Genomic DNA, 25,513 nt, shown 5'->3' on the forward strand with positions numbered 1-25,513 from the left:
TTGGACCAAAACTTGACCAACAAGGATTGGGCCATTAAAATTGTGCCCCTACAAATATATATTTTATTTATAAATATTTTATAATTCATAATTTTAATAGAATAATAATCTTGATTAATTTGAAGATTTTGAAGAGGAAAAAAAAAAAAAGACTTGAAAAATTAATAGAATGTCAAAATAAATTGGTAACTAGCAATGTAAAAATTATATCATAAAATTTAGATGAAAGATATCTCAAATGAAAAACATATTCTTCAAAAATAGTTAGAAATTTAATGATTTTGATTATATAAAGAGATTAGAATTTTTTTTTTTTTTTTTTTTCGGAATTTTGTTACCATTGCTTTTGTATAATTTTTATAAAATTAAAATTAATAAAAGCCTATTTAAACTCAATTATGTAACAATAAGATTAAGTAAGTTAGTCATATTATCATTTAGAAACGAGATGTTAGCAAAACAAAAATACAAAAGCTTAATTAGTAATTTTGCATATCAAAAAACAAAAAGAATAGATTTTAAATAAAAAATAATACAAAAATTAAATAAATATTATATAAAATAATATTTAAGTATAAAAATCTGACTTATAGTTGTCGTTAGGATTCAAATTAAATTAAATCAGCCCTGATTTGGCTTCATAGCTATTGTATAAAGCTATTGCCTGTTCACTAATTTCTCAGGTATCAAATCTTTAATTAAAATCTGACCAAATGATATCATGTGTTCTGCCTTTCTCTTTTTTATATTTTTGACATGTTCCCTCTTTTTCTTTCTTAAGGCAAGGATCTAGTTCTTTTTTTCTTTTTCTTTTGAAAAAGAAAAAGGTTTAATTTCTTGTTCCAAAGACAACAGAGAGACTCATTTGGGCATAAATGATTTAGAGTAGGACAATTATTGACCAAAAAACCCTTCAAGCTCTCACTAAAAAAATTAACATAACTATATATTTTGAAAATATAATTAGTGGACTATATGTTCTTTGTATTCTTAATATGCATGTTAAATTTGATTCAGATTAGATGTTAATTACTTTTTCATTCATAAATGCATTTTTTTGGGGCATATTTTAAGATTACAAAAACTTGAAATTTAAATATTTGATTGAAACATAACTACTGATCTTTGATTTTCATGAAATTTTGTAAGTATAAAAGATATAATAAGATAATGTAATATAATGGTGTATTTGTTAAAATTCACATCCAATAAAAATATATTTTTTGAATTTAAAGATTTTTTTTAAAACTAAATTTGGAATAAAGCTTTATCCTATGCAATTTATTAACTTGATTAAAAAAAAAGTTTTATGCGCCCCATTTTACTGCACAATTTCCTTTATCATCTACATCTTTAGCCAGCTTGCATGAATCACCAACACAATAAATAAACTGATAGGTTCAGAAAGCTCACACTCAACACCCACCGTATTGTCTTGGAAAGCGACTTGGTGGACAGAGACATTTTTTCTTGTAAGTAGAACTATTTTTCCGTAAGTGGCTAGAGATATATATTGATCAAAAGTAATAATAAACTCTCAAATGATTAGAATTGTTGTTTTGTAGTTAGCTTACTTTGCAAAATCTCTTATTGCAAATAAGAAATTTATGATTGAATTTCACTTAACAAAAAAAAAAAAAAAAATTATTGGTTTATTGAGATGATAGTAAAGAGTAATTATCATATAACAAATGTTATAGGTTCAGATCTTATTGTATTTATAAAATTTAAAAAAAAAAATTGATTGATTAACAACCTCACTCCTTATGCTATTTGGCAAAAAAATTTGACCTTCACAACATCTGCATTTTTATGTTAACAAATAAACAGGTAAAGAAACTGTCCTACATTTTTCCCCTTTTCGGTTTATTACCATATTGCAATATGTGTGTGTGTGATTGCATGATATGCAGACCTGAAGTGCATGTCATAGTTTCCAAATATGTCAAATATGTTTAAAAGTTTACAGCTCCTTGTGGGATATAAGATTTTCAATTTGGTATTATTTATTTATATATCCAACGGATCAACCCAATATGATCCTATAAGATCCAGTAAAACATAAGTTAGGGTTACTTCACAAATATTTCTTCTTCTTCTTCTTTTCCTTTTTTTTTTTTTTTTTTTTTTGAAAAAAACTTCGAAAATATTTCAAAAGCAAAATCATCCTAATTTTCGGATGCCTGTATTCTTAGTTGCTGTACAAATGACGCAGGGTGTTAAGTACTAACTACCAAGTAGCACGACTACTTTTAAATGGCACATTAGAAAGCAGTGTGAATGTCTGATATTATAGTCACTAATATGACTCAACTTTGATCTAGATAAACCAGGAAGGAAAGTAAATCTGAAAGAATAGTGCTATAAATAGTTTGCCACATAGCTTTTGTTTTGAAAATGTTATGCCCTAAGCCCTTTATTGATTATAAAATTCAAATTCAAATAAAAGACTAATTTAGAAACTATAAAATTAAAATTAAGGGTAAGATACAATTAACACCTCTAATGTTTAGGCTAATGCCAACTTATTCTAAGATTTTTCAAAACTGTTCAACTTGGTACCTCTCTCTCTCTCTCTCTCTCTCTCTCTCTCTCTCTCTCTCTCTCTCTCTCTCTCTCTCTCTCTCTCTCTCTCTCTCTCTCTCTCTCTCTCTCTCTCTCTCTCTCTCTCTCTCTCTCTCTCTCTCTCTCTCTCTCTCTCTCTCTCTCTCTCTCTCTCTCTCAGTGATTAGGGACTAAATTGGTCCGTTTTAAAAAGTTTTGAACCTAGCTAGTTTTAGCCCAAATATCAATTGTGCTAACTGTGAACTCTTAGAATTAAGAATGTAATCTGCTGCTTTTCCAGTTATATACTCAAATCCTAACATCATCTTCTCGATTGCGGATAGAAATTTGTCAAGATTGTGGCCTCTAAATTCTAAGAGGATTACTGATGAAGACTGAACATACTGAAATGGAATCGAGTATAGAAATACATGATGACAAGTTCGTTGAATTCCCCTTGTCTCCCACGTTAACAAAGGACAATAAGGTATGCTAATGCAAAAAATTGTTTCATGTACTAAATTATCCTCTTACATATGGGCAACATATATAAGATCCATATGTGAGACCTAATTTTATATGAGAATATGATATGATATTAGATACACGTTTAAATTTGTAATATTCAATCTGAATTATAAAATGAATCTATTTTAAAAAGAGATTATTATTGTCCATAATAAATTTAGTTTATCGAATAATTTCATCATAGATGCTACTCTAAAATTTCATTGTAGGAAATCATCCCTTCAATTTAATTAATTCAATGTTGATTTAATGATTTAGAAATTGTTTTATATTCTTGAGTAATTATTTAGCATTCATGGAGTACAACTATGTAGTACTCATTCCTCTCACATAATAATAGGTCAACAACAACAAATCTTAATTCTAAATGTTTTGGGTCGACTATGAATTCTTAACAAATTAGTTAGAATCGACTATATATTTTTTTTCCTCCATTTTATTTTATTTGAAATCATATTCTTTGTTACTTTCTTAATTGATAGATCATTTTTTTATTACGTCTTCTTTCTCTACCTATTTTTGTTCCCTAGCTCAACTTGGATCAATTCACTCTTCATTTTTAGTGCACTAATTGCTCTCTTTGAGCACAACCAAATCATCCCAAGTGACTCTTCTTCTTCTTTTCATCAAATGAACTTCCTCGTATAGCTATCATCTGTACCATTTTTTTTTGGTTTCACTATGTACTCCAATAATCACAACTTTTCATGTATTATTTTTTACTTTCCTTATAATTTAAAAAAAAAAAAAAGAAAAAGAAAAAGAAAAAAGGTTTAAAATGAGTTAGTTAATGAAGGGCACTACAATTTCTTTTTTCTTTTTCTTCCCAAATTAATGTCTTTCATTTTGGCCCTTTAGGTTTTTAATTTTTTTAAATTTTTTATTTTGGCCTTTCATGTTTGTATATTGGTCCTATGGTCTATTTCTTTTAGTAATCTGATCTTTAAGTACCTTTTATATGTTGCTATTTCACAAAATATTAGCTCTCTAAAATGTTGTGAAAATACAATAATTTTATTCTTTTAGGGGGAAAAGAAACATATTAAAGATGGTCAAATTAAAAAATGGACTTCTAAATGGTATGCGAAATTCCTGTCATCATGAAATAGAAATTTTATTTATTATTTAAAAAATTTCCATATTTTGTCGGATATATATTACTTTTAGCTTGTAAGATAGATATTTTCTTAAGTGCTTTTTATGATAGAAGTAGGTGGGGGTTTAAATCTCAGACTTCGAATACCACAAAGATAAAATATTTCATTGTATAGAAATGTCTCTCTTCTTCTTTCTTTCTTTTCTTTTTTCCCTTTCTCTTTGTACCTTTTTCTTTTTCTTTTTCTTTTCTTTGTTTTTTTTTTTTTTTTTTTTTTTTGTTTTTTTACTTTGTTTTGGTTTTTTTTTTTTTTTTTTTTGGGGTTGTTTTTGTTTTGGGCATAGGGATGGTAGGGGTTCGTAGGATTGCATTAGCACGAGACTCATTTTCTAGAACATAACGATATTTAAAATAAATAAATAAAATTTTAAAACAATTGTTGCAAACTTGTTCAACAACCCTAATCCTAATTCTGTCCATTTTTCATCTTCATTGTTCTAAGTTGACAGATGCTTTTGATCCACTTCGGCTTGAAGAAAAAGTCCCATCATTAGAGGTAGATCCCCTTAAATCTCCGACCTTGAAGAAGGAAGCAGAAAGATTATCTCAAAGTGCCGCCAAAGGTGATTGGAATGAAGTCCAGAAAATATGTCAAGCAAACTGGCTTTTCGATATCCCGATCACCAAGTTAGAGGACACAGTACTCCATCTAGCAGTCTACAATAAGCAAGAAAATATTTTTAAACTTCTGGTACAACAATTTTCTTCGGGAAGTCTTCACGTGATATCTTATTTAAAAAAGAAAAACGCCAAAGGAGATACCCCTCTCCACCATGCAGCATCAGTGGGGAGCGAGAAAATGTGTCGCATCATCACTGAATTTCACTCAACAACGTTGCTAAGTGTTCCTAACGATGAAGGTGAGACCCCTCTCTTCTCAGCAGCACTTCATGGTCGCAAAGATTCTTTCCTTTACCTCCACTCTATATGCGGCACTGAAGAACGATCCAATTACTGTAAAAGGAGTAATGGTGACTCTATTCTCCATTGTGCCATCTCTGAAGAACATTATGGTGAGTAAATAAATGTGAGCAAATATTTTAATTTTATGACAATTGGAAAGTTGTGCATGATAGGTTGTTATTATTAGATGTACCAGAATTATTTAGTCATATTTGCTGGTTATCGTGCTTGGCAGAATTGTCCTTAATAATACTTTGTCGGTATAAAGACCTTGTAAACCATCGTAATAATGCTGGCATGACCCCTCTCCATCTCCTAGCGAGTAAGCCTTCCGCCTTCAAAAGTGGCAGCAATCTCCGATGGTTTGAAAGTATCATCTATCACTGTAAGTACATGCTATAAATTTTTCCAGATTGAAATATAGCTTATCTCAAGTAAATAAACATCAAGTCACTGATTTTGTCTGAATTCTTTTCATTTGCTCCTACCTAACCCATACACTCCCTCATTTAATATATCAGTTTGAAGAAAGAAAAAAAGATTAGTGTCACCGGATTAAATTATCAGCACTTACAGAACTCAAGTTCCTTCAAATTTTTATCTACATTTATTTCCAATTGAATTAGTTGTTGCTATATATATATATATATATAAAGGGTTAATTAATATGCATATCTAGGGCTTAATTTCCACTCAAAGTAGTCTATGTATTATATATGAAACAACAGTACTTGTTCTTTGACCTCTTTTCCGCAAGCATCCGTAGCTTCCCAGACCATTTGAAAACTGGGACTTCTCAAATCTGCATCAGCGCCTGTTGGGGTATAAAGTGACTAGGTCCAAAGACAAATGCATTGATGTTAATACTTTTTTTTTTTTAGATGGAAGTTCATCCCATGATTGAAGGGTTGGCTTCAGAAAAATATAAAAATATGAAAAAAGCTGACATATGAAAATTTCTTTTGACTTTAAATAGAACTTTTGCAATGTAAAATTTCTTGGGCGTTAAAGAAGCTGAAATCAGCTTCAAAGTTGTAAGCAACGGAGAAAGAGAGGAAAGAGAAAGACGCGGGTTTTCCGTAGGTATGAGGTTGAGAAATTGAGAGTGACGTTGGTGAGTGGAGATGCTGAGAGAGTGAGAACTTTTTTTTTTTTTTTTTAATTTATTATTTTTCTCATTTTCATCTAAGAAATATATAATATCATAACGATAGAAAATAAATTTACATGATACTGAAAATGTTAAAAATTAAATTGACACAATTAAAAAGTTAGAGGCCAAATTAAAATAAAATATAAAAGATAGAGACCAATTTTGTAATACCTAATAAGTATTATGGAATATATATATATATATATATATATATATATAAAGAGTAAAGATCTTGAAACTTTTTGATGAAACATGTTATGTGATTCTTCCCTTCACAATTGAAATGTTAACCGTAAAAGATATTATAAATAATAACAATTGATAATTAATTATCTTATAATGATTTCAAAATATAAAAACTCAATAGAAGGTAATTGTAAAAGTTTATGTATTTGTGATTTTTTTTTTGGGTCAATATTTAGATATATTCAAGTTCTCCTTTTATTAAATTTTGTTTTATTTAATTTTCTTAATTACTCCCTTGAAAAAAAAAAATTTGTGGAACTCCCACGGCATATTTGCAAAAAATATATAATATTGTATATTTTTAAAAATATTATACACATTTTCGTGTCTACAACATAGGTTTACTTTATTAATTAATACAATGTAAACTAATATTTTCCCAAGATACTGGCATATTGTGGACAATAGTTAAAATAATAATATGCAAGAATATTAACACGTGTTCAATAGAGGTTATCATTTATCAATGATGGCATGGTTGTAGACTATGTTCTTAGCCATGGGGTTATAATGTTGATCACAAGATAGTGAATCAAAGTCACCTACAGTATGCTATTATAGTGGAAGAGCATGACGAGAAGGATATAATTTGATTGTGGTGACAAAAGCTGTGCATGTATGTTTAGTCATATTCTTACACTAACATGTGTGTGCAGTAGAGTAGAGTTTGCATAAATAATTATGAAAAAACTTACCTTGAAACCAATTTGAATGAAAAAATTTTCAATACTCTATATAATAATTGATAAAACATTTCATGTGTGCTTTTACGATACCTATTTAATAAATCATGTGACATTTTTAAATAATACATATAAATTGTTTTATGAATCACTAAGTAATGAGTTGACACATATATTTTTGTCTAAACCAGTTTTGTGAATAACTTTGTCCAATCAAATTATGGTAGCAACAAAATTATGCTTAACTATAATATTATTTATCATTTATATTGTAGTGTGATCAAGTAGAAGATGACGGAATGTGAGGGCAATCATACTGTAATCGGTGTGCATCACACACCCGATGTTTCCGTTGGACTAGTTATAAATTTATAATATATTCCACGTGAAGCCATTCATTTGGAATATTCAAACTCAATAGACACAACCCTTCCAATAGTTATGTCTATTTAACAAACACAACTATTATAGTTATAGGTGGAATATTTGTTCTTAAAGGACTAGTGTATCTATAATTTCTTTTTTTTTTATATATATATAATATAAAATTTTTACTCTAATATAATCTAAGTGTATATATGTGTGAAACTTTCTCTTGGAGATTTGAACCACAGTCATTACCCCCACATCTCACAAGTACTTATACTTGTGAAATGATCATTGTGCCAAGTATGTGCAGTGATAGTGTATCTATAATTAAAATGCTTTGAGAGTGGGTCATATATTTTAATTGTTACCTCTGAGGGTAATTGGTCTAGTGGTCATGGACTCACTCTTAAGGGTTCGGAGGAAAAGGTCTCAAATTCTAATCCTATAATAGGAAGTACTTGGGATAAAAAAAATAAAATAAAATAATAAAAAAACTCCTTTCTTTTGGCTTATGTTCACTAGTGTTCTCAATAGGGTTGCACAATTATGGCTTATTCGGATTCCGTGCTATTGCATGCCTAAGCCTAGCAGATAGGGTATTATTATGGTCACGCTTAGGTGGAAGACGTTAACTCAAGTCGCTATCTCTACCCTTTTTTTTTTTTTTTTCCATATAAAAAAAAAAAAATTGTTCTTCATATTCTGTATCTATGGCAAAATATTTCTTGACAGATTCACCACCTCCTATCAGAAATCAGCAAATAATAGCGCAACAAGAGTAACTAGGGAGATTAAAGTTCATTTCTTTGTAGTATGACCCGATCTTACATATCATCATCTTGTAGCTTGAAAAAATCATTTTCATACGTATCATCATCTTGTAGCTTGAAAAAATCATTTACAATGTGGTTTGTAACTAAGCTGCTTTCATTTCAGCATTTTCCACAACAGAGGAGGAACTAATTTCGCGAGCAGATGATCAGAACCTTGAAAAAGAACCAGTCACCCATGGAGGTAAACACCAAAGTGAGAAATGTACGTTCACACACACACACACACGCATCTTAATGTGTTACTAAAGAAAAAAATATATATACATTTAACATTATTAGTGTGTTCAAGTAGATAGAGAAAAAGTTAAAGGGACATTGGATATAAATATATATATATATATATATATATCCAAAAATGATATAGTTATTCATTTGTAACCATCATTCAATTGTTTGGTTATCTTGTCATTGCAAGGAATAGTTATTCCTATGGAAAGACTATTCATTACGAACTATTAATAATGACACTTTCATTAGAGATATTTTTTATAACTGATATCCTTAATTTTCATTATCAGCATTTGACAGAAAAGGTTCAAAGAAAGCAGTCGGCGAAGTTGATGCAGAGGACCCTGAAAGACACCACTTTACCTGGGGAGGTAGATATCAAAGCAAGAAATGTTCACACTACAATATGTTATGAGAAAGAAAAATGATAGCACTAATTGTGTGCTTGTGGCTAAGAAGTTTGAGAAAAAAACTTCCCCACAATTTTTATTTATTTTTCTGAGTAACTACTTCCCAAATTCATTTTAGTGGTTTGACTTGTGATTCTGTTGCGATTGGTCTCTTTAAGAGAATGAAGTTATGGATTGATAAGGATCAATTTTGTACTGTAGGATACGACTCACGCAATGGAGCTCGAGAGCATCAATTTCCATCTAATTACAAAACCTGCTCTTTGTTTGCAAAACTTGTCTTCAAGGCATTGCGATATTTATTTATTGGTATTCATTCACCTTCCACTATTTTCTGTTCTGTTTTCTTTATATATTTCTTTGCTCATATATTGGTGGTATATTTTTAGAACCTTTGCAGAAGGCAAAGGAGGTAAGGAGGACGAAGGAGAGGCACACATGGTCTATTCTGATCATGAACGAACTGTTGAAGGACGCTGAGATGTATCCGATTCCGCCATCAGTCCGCAAAAGCGTAGACAAAAAGCTTGAAAAAGGTAACGATCTAGTCCTGTAGTCCTAATTATATTCTAGACTATTTTTTTTTAAAGATAATTACTTCTTTTTTTTTCGATTTTGAATTATTTTCCTATTATAAATAGTTTTATTTATTTATTTAGAGGTAATAACACTCCCACCTCTTGAAGTATGGGAGAATGACATCTCATCCCAAACTTGAAAAGAAAAAAAAAATACTTTCCTTCCATGAAGTTTGAAAAAATTAACACTCTCCCTTTTTGTGTTTATAAAAATAACTAAATATTCTAAATTTCTTTAAAAATATTTTTACAAAAGTTTAACCACGATCAATAAAAACATAATTGATAAATTTAAAATAAAAACACACAATATATCAAGCACTAAAACACTTACAACGTCAAACCTCTCCATAACCCGTTGAAAGCAAAAGTCATACTTAATATTTTAAAATACACTTTAATTAAAAATTTAAAACAGTCAATTTCAATTTTGAAATTGAGGATAATTTTGGAAACTGACCTTTTAGCAAAGGGCATGATAGAATACAATATTTTAAATATTAATTTTACAATTTTTTTTTTTTTTTGACAAACAGTACTATCATAAAACTAGGAAATACCAGCTGTGGGGCCCAAATGATTTATGGGCCAAGCGCATTCACCCGGGGAGAATCCAAAGGCCCAAGCCGAGGAAGGCCATGGCCCAAGCTCGACAAAATAGCCTATGGATACCGCCGAGGACAGCTCATTCCTCGGGAGACCCAAAGTCCCCCCCTGAAAGAGGGGTAAAAACGGTATAGGACTGAAACTTGGAAGAGAGATCTAAAATATCCGGGGAAAGTTGCCCTTACTGCCATTCAATGCTCTGAACCTGACAGAGCCGCATTCTTTGGCTTTTACAACCACCCCCAACGACTTTGAATATGGGCTGATGGGACAAGTATCAATCTTGGAAAGGTTGACCCTATACGTGGACGAAGGACAATGAACGCAGGAAAATATAAAAGGAAAAATAAGTAACCTAAAGAAGGGGGGTTTTTGGGGGAAAAAAAAGGCAAAAAACCAGAGCCTCCCAGCCTACCTCCAGGAGAAAGACTCCAGGGGTGAAGGAAAACTTAAACTTGTACGAACACCACGAAAAACCCACCGCCTGTCGATCAAGGCCTAGCCTTCCAAACCCACGCTCTACAAATGATATTGTTAGGGCCTTTTCACGTGCGAACCCGACACTGTTACGGTCCGCCACGAATCGTGTCCTTACAATTGGCGCCGTCTGTGGGGAAGGCTTGTGTGTTGGTATAGGATGTGGGTCGATAGAGTTTCTTCGTTATTTCTAACCGTTGGTTATAGAGTTCTAGTATAAAGTTCTGCTAGGGGCTGCGTTTCTTGACTAGGGGCTTGGCTGAGGAGCTAACTCCCCTAAAGCCAAGGTCCCACACAAAGAGAAAACTAGGTTTTGGACAGAACCAAGGCATTGCATGGTCCACGGACTCAAGCCTATGGGGAAACCAACTACTTGGATGAGGAAAACTAGGTTTTGGACTGAACCAGGGCATTGCATGGTCCACAGACTCAAGCCATGGATGAGGTGCATGGTCCACGGACTCAAGCCTATGGGGAAACCAACTGCCTGGATGAGGAAAACTAGGTTTTGGACAGAACCAGGCATTGCATGGTCCACGGACTCAAGCCTATGGGGAAACCAACTACTTGGATGAGGAAAACTAGGTTTTGGACAGAACCAGGGCATTGCATGGTCTCGGACTCAAGCCTATGGGGAAACCAACTGCCTGGATGAGGAAAACTAGGTTTTGGACAGAACCAGGGCATTGCATGGTCCACGGACTCAAGCCTATGGGGAAACCAACTGCCTGGATGAGGAAAACTAGGTTTTGGACAGAACCAGGGCATTGCATGGTCCACGGACTCAAGCCTATGGGGAAACCAACTGCCTGGATGAGGAAAACTAGGTTTTGGACAGAACCAGGGCATTGCATGGTCCACGGACTCAAGCCTATGGGGAAACCAACTGCCTGGATGAGGAAAACTAGGTTTTGGACAGAATCAGGCATTGCATGGTCCTCGGACTCAAGCCTATGGGGAAACCAACTGCCTGGATGAGGAAAACTAGGTTTTGGACAGAATCAGGGCATTGCATGGTCCACGGACTCAAGCCTATGGGGAAACCAACTGCCTGGATGAGGAAAACTAGGTTTTGGACAGAACCAAGGCATTGTATGGTCCACGGACTCAAGCCTATGGGGAAACCAACTACCTGGATGAGGAAAACTAGGTTTTGGACAGAACCAGGGCATTGCATAGTCCTCGGACTCAAGCCTATGGGGAAACCAACTACCTGGATGAGGAACCAACTATTTTAAAAAAAAAACTATGGCACATAAACCTCAAAATCCATCCGAAGAGAGCTCCGCGTTAACAGATGGGTTAATACCTTGATTGCGCGAATTCCTCGGTCTACCCTCTGATCCCCAGTATCAAAGGGGTTGATGCGATACAGCGCAACATATTACCCAAAAGCACAACCAAAGTCCCTCGCTACTCAGCTACCCTCTCGGACCAATTACTTAGAGTTCATCGTTCTCGGACGTCGCTCTAGCATGCATCGCGCAGCATTCAGCGGTTATCCCGATTAATTCCAAGAGTTTAATTTATTGATGATTAACCTTGTTATGCTTGATAATATTTGTAAGTTTAAACTAATAGGAATCTGTGTTAAGGCATTTTTCTGCCTGGAATATCATTAAGGGCAAGCTTACATTTAATATTCATGCATAAAGTAGTTGTTACGGAGAAGAAAGATATGTATAGAGAAATAGACACATATTTTATTAAGACAAAGGAATAGTACAGTGTACAATGAAAAGCTGAAACAAAGCCTACATTGAAGCTAACTACGTAAGTAACGAAAAATACAAGAGAGTGAAGATAAAGCCGAGGAGGTAGCACAGAGGAGAAGTTGGCTACTGCCTCGAGACCTTATTCCTCCTCAATGCTTTTGCACGCCCATAACTCAGGCAGCAAAAGAACCCAACTTGGGGCCTGCACCGGTGAAGAAAAGGTGCAGGGAACCTGACCTCAGGCTAACACCATCTACAGAAAAGGTGCAGGGAGCCGGAAGTTGGGGAGCCCCCGCAAAAATTTGCCTGCTACAAGGCAGACGGCGCTGATGGCGGAAATTCCTTCTTCTGACATACCAAAAATCTGGCATGACCAGAACCTGCTTCGGATTTTGACTAAAAGAAGGAGGAATACCATCTTCCTCCTGTCAAGACGGAGGACTGGCTTGAATCTGTGCCATCCTTGTCCATACCATATCACCTTGAGGATTCGGTGCCTCTGAAGCGTGCGGAGACCTTTCATCCCCATCCACGCCTCAAACATCTTGCTTTGAGGCAATGGCACTAGAAAGAGAGATCGCGGATATGGAAGAAATATGGTTCTGAAGGGAACAGAAGAGTTCATGTGCAAGTGAAGTGATCCCCTATCCCATTTATACCCAGAAGTAAACCGGTGGCATTTAATTCACGCAGCGTCCCAAGGAACGCTACAGACAAAACGTCTCTAACTCGATTTCCAACGTCGTCTGCAACCCTGAGGCTAAAGGAGTCTCGAGAAGGCGCACCTCGAACACTGGGACGCCAAAAAGTACCGCGTGATCAAAAACTACGGAAATACCTCTTAATGTGTGGGCCCAGTAAATTCGCGGCCCAAGCTCGTTCAGCATATGGGCCCAGGGACAGAACCAAGGCCTTGCATGGTCCTCGGACCCAAGCCTATGGGAAAACCAAGTACAAAAAATTATAATTATTACAAGTTTTGGACAGAACCAACGCCTTGTATGGTCCTCGGACCCAAGCCAATGGGGAAACCAAATACTTTGATAAGAAAAGGTTTGAATTTCGTAAGATGGGTTACTTAATAAAAATGTCAGGTCACTTCACCCACGGCTTAAACACCATAAAAGGTTAAGGCCAATAAAGGTGTAAGGAAGGTGGTGGAACGCCCCAGCATTTAGTCGTATAAGAAGGCTGTTCATTTGGTGGGTGATATATCTTCAAATGGTTATTCCTCACACGACATCAAACCTACGTTTTTCTCCTCGGCTAGCAGGGGGTAAGTATTACTTTTCACTGGTCGGCCTTATTGTGCCAAGCATTTCTATTAAAGTTATGGCGACATCTTTTTATTATCAAGTATTTTGGTCTTAGTCGTCATTGGTTTAGATGCTACATTATTGTGCCGAGCAGCGTTTGTAAATTTAAAAAAAAAAGGCATAGAGACAAAACATGCGAAATAAAATAACAACAATTTTTATTAATACGAAAAATTATTACAACGTACAAAGAGGGGCTCAAACGAGCCTATACAAAATGTGAACTGCCTAAGCAACAATTACATCCGTAGTACAGGTAAGTAAACTGTCAGGCGTCTTTTAAACTCGTCTTCAAAGTCTCTTCAATCTCTGCCTCAATACTGCTCATATTACGATAAGAACCTTCTTTGGAAAAAAATGAAGGAGAAGGAAATAGTAAGGAAGAAATCAATGAAGAAGATGGAGGAGATGAATGAAGAAGATGGAGGACATGAGTAAAGAAGGAGGAGAAGAAGAGAGAAGAGATGGAAAGAAAGAAAAAGGAGCAAAAGAGGGAGAAGTGAAAGCACTAGGATGGATCTGGTGCTGGGAAGACTAAGAAAGGGAGACGGAGGATAGCACCAGTGAAGGAAGAGAGGAAGAAGTAGAGACACTTAGTCCCTGCCTCGACCCTGACTCCCAACACACTGGAGTCATACTAGGTATGCTCATAGGAGAGCAGTTGGTACTGATGATGGGTGTTCTCGACTCAGTCACGCCGAAAGTTTGACGTGACAAGTCCCTGCTTCGGATTTTGACTGAAAGAAGGGTGAGGTTGATTTTGAATCTTCGCCATCCCTGTCCCGATCGAGCCATAATGAGCTTTAGTAGGTTGACTGAAAGGAGGGGTTTGGCTCCTGCATCACTCGTTGTTATGGCAAAGTGTATCACGATTTAGTTTATAAACCAGTGGGTAAAATAAATCCTAGGGGAGGCCAAGTATTTCAAATCTCAGAAGGATGAAAAGGGGTTCTTTACAAAAACAATAATCTCCTCATTTCCTTCTTATACAGAGGGTGGAGCGGGAGACATTTAATAGGTTCAGATCTCCAAAGGAATCTGCCAACACAAACATGCCGATTCCGTTTCTCCACCCCATCAAAACAAACCGCCGAATTAAAGTAGTCTCGTAAATAGTGGTCATTAAAAGCACGTCTTGAATACCCAAACGATAAGAACGCATCAAGCGCGAAATCAAAAAACTGTCTCATAGACCGATGCATTTCTTGGACAGATGGAGAGCTGCCAGCATTATTAATAGGCCAAATTGATTGAGCCGTAGGAAGAGGTTCGGCATCACCAAAACCCCCCTTTCCAACCAAGAGGTTGGACAGCCGGGTTTTGAGGGGCTATTGTGGGGCCCAAATGATTTATGGGCCAGGCGCATTCACCCGGGGAGAATCCAAAGGCCCAAGCCGAGGAAGGCCATGGCCCAAGCTCGACAAAATAGCCTATGGATACCGCCGAGGACAGCTCATTCCTCGGCAGACCCAAAGTCCCCCCTGAAAGAGGGGTAAAAACGGTATAGTACTGAAACTTGGAAGAGAGATCTAAAATATTCGGGGAAAGTTGCCCTTATTGCCATTCAATGCTCTGAACCTGACAGAGCCGCATTCTTTGGCTTTTACAACCACCCCCAACGACTTTGAATATGGGCTGATGGGACAAGTATCAATCTTGGAAAGGTTGACCCTATACGTGGACGAAGGACAATGAACGCAGGAAAATATAAAAGGAAAAATAAGTAACCTAAAGAAGGGGGGTTTTTGGGGGGAAAAAAAAGGCAAAAAACCAGAGCCTCCCAGCCCACCTCCAGGAGAAAGACTCCAGGGGTGAAGGAAAACTTAAACTTGTACGAACACCACGAAAAACCCACCGCCTGTCGATCAAGGCCTAGCCTTCCAAACCCACGCTCTACAAATGATATTGTTAGGGCCTTTTCACGTGCGAACCCGACACTGTTACGGTCCGCCACGAATCGTGTCCTTACACCAGCTAAGTCAGCCTGGTAAGAAGGCATTACAACAGGTGGAACATCTTCCATCCAAATTACACAACTTGTACAATTAAAAGCTAATTTTGCCAAATTATGTGCTACTGTGTTGCCCTCTCTCTTAGTGTGAGAGTAGGACAATTTTGTGAAACATGAAGAAAAGACTACAGAGTCTTGTAACAACAACCCAAACGGAGCAAGACCAAAATTCTTGAGCTTCAGAGCCGACATCACCATTAGAGAATCACCCTCCAAGATTGCATCAGTGACATCCAAATCTCTTGTGAACTCAAGGGCTTTGGACGCAGCTAGAGCTTCGATCTCCTCAGGCCGGAGTTGCTGTGGAATCCGAGCTGCCATGGAGGCCAGAACAAGGCCCTTCTCGTCGCGGATCACAACTCCCAGTCCGGAACATTTTTCCTCGGTGAAGATGGCGCCATCAAAGTTGATTTTGAGCGTTCCCTGGTCTGGAGGTTTCCATCTTATTCTTCTCAACTGTCTACTGCGTAATGGTGCTTCTTTCAACGCTTGAAACTCACTGAAACAGTCATGTGCCCACTGAGGAATTTGTTGTAAGGGACGATGAGCTTGTTGAGTCCGAAGCTGGTTCCTTTGGTGCCAAATGGACCAGATAATGAAGGCAAACAGATCCGGTTTCCTTTGATGTTCGAAGACCCAGGCCAAAAGCTCACTAAAACTTGCAAAGCTCTGTTGATTCCGAAAATTCCACACACTGTTTGCTCCCCAAACCCCATCCAGTTTTTTGCAACTCCACACTGCATGCAACATGTATTCAGATTCTTCTTTGCATCGGTCACAGTAGTGTTCTGTAATGACCGTCCGTCTATATAGATTGCACTTAGTAGGGAGAGAGTTACGGCTAGCTCTCCAGATGAGATTTTTTATTTTATTTGGACAGTCAAGGGCCCAAACCTTCTTCCATAACCCTTCCTCATGCTCTTGGTGCACAGGCACTTGAAAACCAACTTCATCTTCCTTCAAGAAGCGGTAGCCCGTTTTGCAACTATACCTCCCATCATGCTCCCACGGCCAATACAGAGAGTCTTCAGAGTCTTCTCTAGCCAGTGGGATGTTCTTTATTTCCTCAGCTTCTTGTGGAGCAAAAATTCCATCAATCATAGCAACATTCCAAGTTCTCGTTTCTTCATTAATTAAGCTATCCACTGTGGCTTTAATTCTAAGCTTTAATTCTTAATTAATGAAGAAACGAGAACTTGGATACCTTCACAACACTCCGATTTAGATGGGTTATACCCGTGCACATCATTTTTCGTTGAAGGATACCTTCAACATTACTTGTCATTTTTATTCTTTGTTTTTCTTCATTTTTTTGGAAGGTACACCGCAGGCTGATGCGACTGAGAAAATCAATTCGAGACAATTGACAAAAATATGTGAAGACAAGTTTCCCAGGAACTACCAAACATGCATCAACTTCATTCAATTTCTGTGCGATATGGCTCAAGATGGTAAGTGAAACGAATACGTACATTAAGAATAACTTATCTTAAAGACATTGCAAAATCAATAACATAACATGAGATCATGGCAACTAAAGATTTTTAGACTTATGTCAAGGAATACACTTTGTTTAATGTGTTACTTATCATATAAAACTAAATATAGAGGGAAAAACACAACTGCATTATTAATTATTTACATAGATATAGGGTCCGTTTGGATTGAACTTATTGTTGCTGAAACTGAAAACTGAAAATACTGTAGCAAAATAATTTTTAAATGTGTGAGTAGTATCGTGAGACCCATTTTTAATATTTTTTAGTGCGCGAACAGTGCTGTGAACAGTGATAAACAGTATGTGAATAGTGATTTTTGTCCCCTGCACAATAAACCCATGTTATGTTACTGTTTATGCGCAGGGGAAAAAAAAATCTGAAAATGCAAACTTGTAAACGTAGACGCCCACTCCAAACAGCATCATAATACTTTTTTTTTGAAAACAAAAAGATAGAATACTTTTCGTAATCCAAAGAGGCAGGGGCATATATATATATATATATATATATATATATATAGATGTATGTATGTATGTAGAAGGGAGGGAGTTGCTCAATATTCAGAGCGCCATGGACCTCCTCTCTCTCCCCTGATTATATGCACATATTAAATTGATGAAAAAAAAATCTTATGTGTAAAAAAAAAATAATAATCTTTCACCCAACAAGTTTCTAAAGAAAATTATAAGAATGAAAATAAAATATAGAAGAGTGAAGGAAAATTATAAAATAGAGTTTAGGATAGGTAAAAAATAGATTATGGTACATTTTTGGCCCTTAACGTTTGAATTTGCTTTCAATTTTACAAGTTATGATTTTAAAATTATGGTCATTTATGTTTGATTTAGTTTTCGTGTTAGTCATACCATCTATTTTCATTAATAATTGGATCATTAAGTATCTTTCATATTTAATTATTTCAAAAAATTCTATTTGTAAAATACTGTGTTATGTAGGAATTTCATTGTCGTAAATAAACAAATATATTATGGATAATCAGAATACTAACAAAAATATCCTAAAATCAAACATAAAATATCATATTCGAAGAGATTTAAATAGTCTTGTTGGTTTTTTTTTTTTTTTTTTTTTTTTTTTGGGAAAAGTGAAGTATCGCGACAAAATTATGAAATTAAAAGGAAAATTAAAAGGAAGATTTTACTAGTACCAAAAAAAAAAGTGGTTTCACATCACGCTCCACACAGAATTTTGTATCTTCTACAACTCAGGCATGACGTGCCAGTCTGTGTCAGAATATACCCATTCGTCTCATATTATGTATGTCTTGCACACCATCTCTAAATCTTTTACGTAAGACCATATGTTCCTTTATCCAGGAAATGGCCTCTACAGTATCATCTATTTCTTCATTCACCAGAACTTTTATCCTCACTCATAACATTCATACATGTACTTCATCAATTTCCTACATGAATAATTTTATAGTACATTTATAGAAAGATATGTTCAATCATCAATTTATCAAAATGTCGTGTTCATTTTCCAACAAAAATAATTCGAAGTTCAAGATTTGATTTATTACCAAGATTTGGTTATAATTGAAGTTAAAATTATTGTCTTATGCATTGACAGAGAAAGAAAAGGAAGGAGACACTGAGCCTACAGAGGTAATACTAATGGCAGCGAAGAATGGAATTACTGAAATGGTTAGAAAAATCCTTGAAATTTATCCTGTGGCCATGTATGATGTGGATAAAGACCAAAAGAACATAGTGCTATTGACAGTGGAGCATAAGCAACCTCGTGTATATGAACTCCTACTCTCTCTCAAGAAGAAGAATGTTATAAAAGACAACTTATTTAGTGAAGTGGATAATAAAGGTAACAGTGTACTGCATCTTGCTGCGACAAAAGCGGAATTTAGTTGGCCAGTTCCAGGAGCAGCATCCCAAATGCAATGGGAAATCAGATGGTATGAGGTACGAGCCCAAAACATCCAAGTTTAAGAGGACTCTTTTTTTGTTGTTGATATATGCTACGAACTTTCTACCTATAGCGTTTACTTCATAATAATTTTTCTTTATCATTAAATCCAAGAAATCAATTGGTTTTTGGTGAGATTCAAACCACATATCTCATTTAAAGGTAAAAGACTTTACTCATAAAACTAATTAAATTATTGCACTTTACAGGGTAATTTTTTTTAAAAAAATCTTAAATAGTTAATGTTTATCTATGGATTATCTCAAAATTTTAAATTATTATTAAGTATATCAACTTGCCATTAACATGAGTCCACCATTGACATCAATTTTTTACCTACCAATATCAACTTGTCACCTAAAATTTGTTATGAAAATATTGAGAATATAAAATTACTAAAAAAAAGTTCCAACTCCCCACTAACTAGGTTTGACGTTAATTAAGACAAACTATTTCTCAACATTTGATTTTGTTATAAACACAAAGAGGGATTTTGGATAACATTTTCAATTTTTTTTTAATACAACTAGAGATAGAGCCCGTCGATCTTGGATAAAGGACAGAGACCACCACTCAACTACAGCAGGTCTGAAACTCCTATATCGGGGTTATCAACTGGATCTTGCTATCTGAAAGAAACAAATTAATGCGTTCCTTAGCTTCTACTATGCTAGCTAGGTCTTAGGTTCAATTTACAACCATAGATGTAGTGAAAGTATGTAACAATAATTAACCTTGTCTTTCCCTTCTCCTTTTTTTTATTTTTTATTTTTTATTTTTTTATTTTATTTTATTTTATTTTTTTGTTTGTGGCACGCAGTACATAAAGAACTCCATGGAAAGAAGCCTCCTGCCTCTCCTCAACAAGAAAGGCCAAACCCCAGAGGAGATTTTCACCAAAACACATGAGGATCTTGTTAAACAAGGAGGGGATTGGCTAAGTAGCACCGCAAATGCATGCTCGGTCGTAGCAGGCCTCTTTGTAACGAGTACCTTTTCCACGGCAACCAACTTGCCTGAGGTTGTTGAAGGAAATAAACACTCCGAGGCATCCAAAATTTTTGCCAGCTCATCCTTTGTGTCCTTTTACACTTCACTCGTAGCAGTGGTCATGTTCCTTTCAATTCTCACATCTGGGTATAGAGAAAAAGATTTCCGCCACGCCTTACCATGGAAGCTTTTGCTGGGTTTAACAGCTTTCTACATGTCCATAGCTTCTACCTTGGTATCTTTCACAACCGGACATTTCTTCATCTTTAGGAATCAACTAAAATTTGTGTCTTCCACCTCGTATATAGTGGCCTACGCGTTGGTAACATTGTTTTCTATGGCAGTGTTTCCACTTTTCTTTCATTTGGTGTGGGCTACCTTGAAGAAGGTGCCACAACGCAAATACAGGTTGACTATTCCTCATTGGCTTTCGGAAGATTAACTAGTATTTACATTCCTATCTTCTTCAAGAGTCTGATGTCTCATGGTTATTAATGATTGATACACTTTCTCCAATAATATTGATGTTGGACTTGTACTGTGTGTTCTATTTCAATAAAGCAAAACATATTCATCTGGTTGAATTGAAAATTATCTACCTTCTTAATTAAGTTGTTGGACTACAATTTGCTATTGAGAGTTCAATTTGTCAGAATGTTCTATTTTTTATGAATTTAAATGTTGTGAATTAAACTTCATATATAGTTTGTAGGAAATAAAATTTTATAGAGTTGGTCAGTTTCATTTAAATTTGTTATATTAGTCATTGTCTAAAAAAATATGTTGATGCTTTAACTTGTAATTCCAATATGCTGACATTCGTATGAGTAATCTAGCTACCTGAGCTAGTTAGAAATAGGACCATAAATAAGTTGTGCTATTTATTATGAATAACTAGAGCTTAACTTTATTAAGAAAATTTTTGCTTATGTTTGTATATATTTAGCAAACAAGCAAATCTTGTACTTAAGTTTAGGCTTGATTATTAAACAAGCGAAATTCAAACATAATAATATATTTGTAAACAAGTTTATGTGAATGAGACTTGATTAAATTAATGTGTACATAACAGCAAAAAAATATTTGACCTCTGTTTTTAATTATGTCAATCTCATTATATTGAGAAAATGTCATTCAAAAAAGTGATCAAGGCTTAGGAAAAAAAAAAAAAAAAGAAGTTTTTTTGCTTTATTTACAAATGTGACAATTAAAATCGCTGATGTTTTTTATTTAGTATTAGCATAGTACAATTTGAGATGAGATTTTAATTTTTAAGTTTCGTTTTTTAAAATTGATGCCACCGCATTTTGTTTTTAAAGTTATGAAAACTGTTTTAAAATGACTTGCCCAACAAGCCCTTGCTTTTGGAATATTAAAATTTAAAAGTAAAAACTTGAACCTGCAGTGCAGATATTGATATTTTAAGATAAATTTTTTTTTTTTTTTTTTTTTTAACATGAAGCCAAGAATTGTAAGACCCCGACAGAAATCGTCAAAACAGATACTGGAAAGATTTTTTGTCGAGTTTTTGCGGCTTGTTTTTTATCTGAACTTTTGGGATCAAAGGATTTTTTTTTTTTTTTTTTTGAGATTTTGCGGTGGTGGAATTTTTTTTTTTTTTTAAACCTATGTAAAAAAGTTATATAAAAAGAGTTTTTTAGATTATTTTAACATGCTGCAGTAACTTTTTGGTAGTTTAAAATGAAGAATTTTTAATTTGCATAACTAGATTGGAATGGTCTTTTCTAAAATCATTAAGAAAAAAAAGAAGATTGGATATTGTCATACTGTCTCATAGGCTGAAAATTAGAGGAATTTGAAAGGTTTAAATAACGGGAGTGGATATAACTGAGTTATTCTGTGGTAAATTTCTTTATCTCTAAGACAAAAGAAATGTCGCCTAGTCAAACTCTCGCGCAGATGCTGAAGTTTGGAGCAAAGCGTTGGAGAGTGACTGAAGCTTCAGAGGAAGAGAACATCTGGGCTCCTAAGTGCCTATGTGAACCAGTCAATTCGAATCCTGCTAATGCTGTTTAATCTTGTCTGCACTTTGGTGCTTGTTGGGACCTTGGGCTTTTCTTGCGTTTGTTTGTTTTGTCTTCTTAAAAAGGGAGTTCAACAGGATAGTTTTTTTAAGTTCTTAGCTGGGTTGTATATTTAAGTTGTGTTTTATGTTGCTTAGGTTTGTTGATCTTGCGCCAGCAGGTTAGTTCCTTTGGGGCCGTTTTGTTCCCTTTCAAAAAAAAAAAAAAAAAGTACATGGTGCCCCTACACGAAAATAAGGTATATCTTCACGCTAGGAAATCGAACATAGTTTTCAATATTTGTAATTTCATGCTCATTTTTAGTCAAACCAAGTTTTCCAAATAAATTCAAACAAGGAAACCTTTTTTATAATAACTTTATAAAAAGGGTTTTTATTGTCGTATGTCCTAAATGCATATGTTTGTATATCATTTTAGAAAACTTTTTTTGAAAAAAAAAATTAATTAATTGATTTGATAGCTTTTTTAATTTTCTATAAAAAATTTTCTTAAAATAAATGATTAATGTGTGCCTTAATTCCAATTAGTCTTGATCACACAAACCATCTCGAAGGTGTCGGAGGAACCCCATAGCTTATAAAACCGAGTCTTTCAATGGAGAAAATATAGAAGTAAAGTTGCATTGCTGCTTTTAATCAACAGATGGAATCTTGAAAGTAGCAAATCTCAATACGACCTCTTCGGTGTGACATGATTGTGAATCAATTAGAACTGAATATGGCGAAACAAAGTGCGAGGGGCAAAGGTAAGCGTGCTCGCCAAACTCACCAGAGTCCTCTAGCGATTCTTCATCGAATCAAGAAGGACAAGTTTCTTCAAAAAAATGTACATGAATGGCAATCCCTGTTCTATAGTTTTACGTTACAGCGTTTTAAGCTATGCAAAGCACCAAAATCATTTTTTTTAAAATAAACGTTTAGATGATACAAAGGAAAACCATTAAAATAATAGAAAGGGATTAGGAAATAAGAAATTACAAAATCTAAAACAGGAATACAAAATTTAAAGATTTTATTGAAAAAAAAAAAAAAAAATACAACAACAACATGAAGCTCATGTATTTCTTCTGTGTACTGTATCTAAATAAATATATGTGTTAGATAACCTGGTGTGGTTTGATCAAAATTTGCACAATCAGTAACTAGATTAGCATTTTTTTCTCTATCTCAAAAAAAAAAAAAAAAAAAAAAAAAAAAAGATTAGCATTTTTTTCAATGGTACCAATAATTTATAGCTTTTTCACGCTCATCGTACACATTAAATTTCATATAGATTGGATTTAATTTATTAAATCAAATTTATAGTTAACTGTATATAGTATGTTTCTTAAACATAAAAGACCAAAGCTCTGAATAATTTATAGATAAAAAAATTCCTAAATCTCTGACCATATTAGTTCTTGACAGACATAGTTAGTATATATAATAACAATATTAATTTAATTGATACCTTTGGTATTTCTAACAAATGTCTACCAATCATAAATAGCTAGATATTCACTGTTTTCCATTTTACCTATCCATACTACCAAAATAGCATTCACTACTCACTATAAATACAAGGCAAAAATGCAAAACTGACCCTCTAACTTTCACCGTTTTTCATTTCAGTCATCTAACTTTCAGTTTTGTCAATTCAGTCCTCTAACTTTCAATTTTTGTCAATACAGGGCTCTGTTACAACTCAGTTAGTGGCTGCCGTTAGAACTCCTAAAACGATGCCGTTTTGTATTTTTTTTTTTAATTCGGAATTAAAAGAAAATAAGAAAAAAATAGAAAAAAAAAAAAACTTAATGGGGAACGACGTCGTTGTTCCCCTCCCCCTGAAACAAAAATGGCATCGAACAATCGGTGACATCGTCGCCGTGTAATCCTCTATCGCTCATCTTCATGACAATCCCAAAGGGCTTGAACGGTAATTTGGTCACAACCTTGCCATCAAACAAGGAGTTGAGGAGCCCAAACACGATGAAGAGAACAAGCCCAACCACTGCACCGAACTTGAACTTGATGAGAGAAAGGTCATGGCTGGATTCCTTGAGACTCTTCTCGACGCAATTGATCCTCTTGTTTTTGGATTTCTTGTTGCTGATTTTGACTTTTGTGAAAGAGGAGGACGAGGAATTTGGGGTTTCGGTTTTCATGGTCTCGAGTTTTTTGGCGGCTTTGTTGATTGAAGAGTGGAGGGATTTGTAGGAGTTGGTGCGGTAGATTGAGGAGCCCGGAAATGATTCTTTGTTTTGTTTTGATTCAGGGGAACGACGTTCTACTTAATTTTTTTTTTTTTCCAGATTTTTCTTATTTTCTTTTAATTCTGAATTTAAAAAAAAAAAGTGCAAAACAGCGTCGTTTTAGGAGTTCTAACGGCAGTCACTAACTGAGTTGTAACGGAACCCTGTATTGATAAAAATTAAAAGTTAGAGGACTGAATTAACAAAACTGAAAGTTAGAGGACTAAAATGAAAAACGGTGAAAATTAGAAAGTCAGTTTTGCATTTTTGCCTAAATACAATTATTATCATGAGCATGACATGGCAGAAAAGTGATCTCTCTCTCTCTCTCTCTCTCTCTCTCTCTCTCTCTCTCTCTCTCTCTCTCTCTCTCTCTCTCTCTCAAATTATAGTGAGTAGTGGAATTGGGCATGCCATCCAAGGAATATCAATCAACTTCTCAACATCTATGAGGAGGAAATGGAAACATTTTAGACCTCTCAACATATATTAATATGTAAATTTTCTATAAAATAGATAATGGTAAACTTTGGGTAAGATTTAAAAAAATAAAAATAAACAAAAACAAAAACAAAACCCTATAATTTATACCGATGACAAATTAAACTTTGTACTTTTAATTTAATTGTTACAAACTAAACTATATGTGACAATCAAAACCCTCATCTCTCACCCCTAGTTCAACGGAAAATATCACCATTGTCTTCAGGAAGGGAAAAAAACATGCCATAAATTTTAAACTATAAGTTTTTTATATATATATATTTTTAGTCATAAAACTTTGAGGATGGGAATATTTTATGAAGGAGTACTTGTACAAGTCAGTGATTTTTTCTGGCTAAGGTACAACTCATTAATTATTCATAAAAAAAAATAATAATAAAAAAAGAGGCTTATTCTTTTCTTAAACAAAGCTTAATTGATATCATTTGTGCTTTCTCATTTAGCCTTTAGGCCAACATGTTCCCTCTTTCTTTCCTTTTTCGTTCTTTTTTGGTACGTAGAAACCTCTTTCTCTGTTTTAGATATTAACAAGGCAAGGTTCTAGT

At 34.5% G+C, this 25,513-nt stretch overlaps 2 protein-coding genes across 2 annotated transcripts; one reads left to right on the forward strand and one right to left on the reverse strand.

Moving 5' to 3' along the window:
• Nucleotides 1-1,403: 1,403 nt before the first annotated feature.
• Nucleotides 1,404-20,747, forward strand: LOC115972441. Its single transcript, XM_031092730.1, has 11 exons — nt 1,404-1,472; nt 2,889-3,031; nt 4,671-5,241; nt 5,367-5,516; nt 8,519-8,596; nt 8,934-9,014; nt 9,255-9,362; nt 9,443-9,589; nt 17,076-17,207; nt 18,849-19,195; nt 20,020-20,747. Exons 2-11 carry the CDS (start codon nt 2,933-2,935, stop codon nt 20,629-20,631), a joined length of 2,325 nt encoding a protein of 774 aa, XP_030948590.1. The 5' UTR covers nt 1,404-1,472; nt 2,889-2,932; the 3' UTR covers nt 20,632-20,747.
• Nucleotides 20,748-24,023: 3,276 nt separating this feature from the next.
• Nucleotides 24,024-24,377, reverse strand: LOC115970675 (calcium load-activated calcium channel homolog). The gene has a single exon (XM_031090267.1). It carries the CDS (start codon nt 24,375-24,377, stop codon nt 24,024-24,026), a length of 354 nt encoding a protein of 117 aa, XP_030946127.1.
• Nucleotides 24,378-25,513: the final 1,136 nt, after the last annotated feature.

This window comes from Quercus lobata, chromosome 12, assembly GCF_001633185.2.
Source record: "Quercus lobata isolate SW786 chromosome 12, ValleyOak3.0 Primary Assembly, whole genome shotgun sequence".
Classification (NCBI taxonomy): Eukaryota; Viridiplantae; Streptophyta; class Magnoliopsida; order Fagales; family Fagaceae; genus Quercus; species Quercus lobata.

Coding starts and splice junctions, on each gene's coding strand:
- LOC115970675 (XM_031090267.1), bottom strand. CDS start 24,377: ATGAAAACCGAAACCCCAAATTCCTCGTCCTCCTCTTTCACAAAAGTC.
- LOC115972441 (XM_031092730.1), top strand. CDS start 2,933: ATGAAGACTGAACATACTGAAATGGAATCGAGTATAGAAATACATGAT. Junction 5,517..8,518: donor TGAAAGTATCATCTATCACT/GTAAGTACATGC, acceptor CTTTCATTTCAG/CATTTTCCACAACAGAGGAG. Junction 8,597..8,933: donor AGAACCAGTCACCCATGGAG/GTAAACACCAAA, acceptor TTTCATTATCAG/CATTTGACAGAAAAGGTTCA.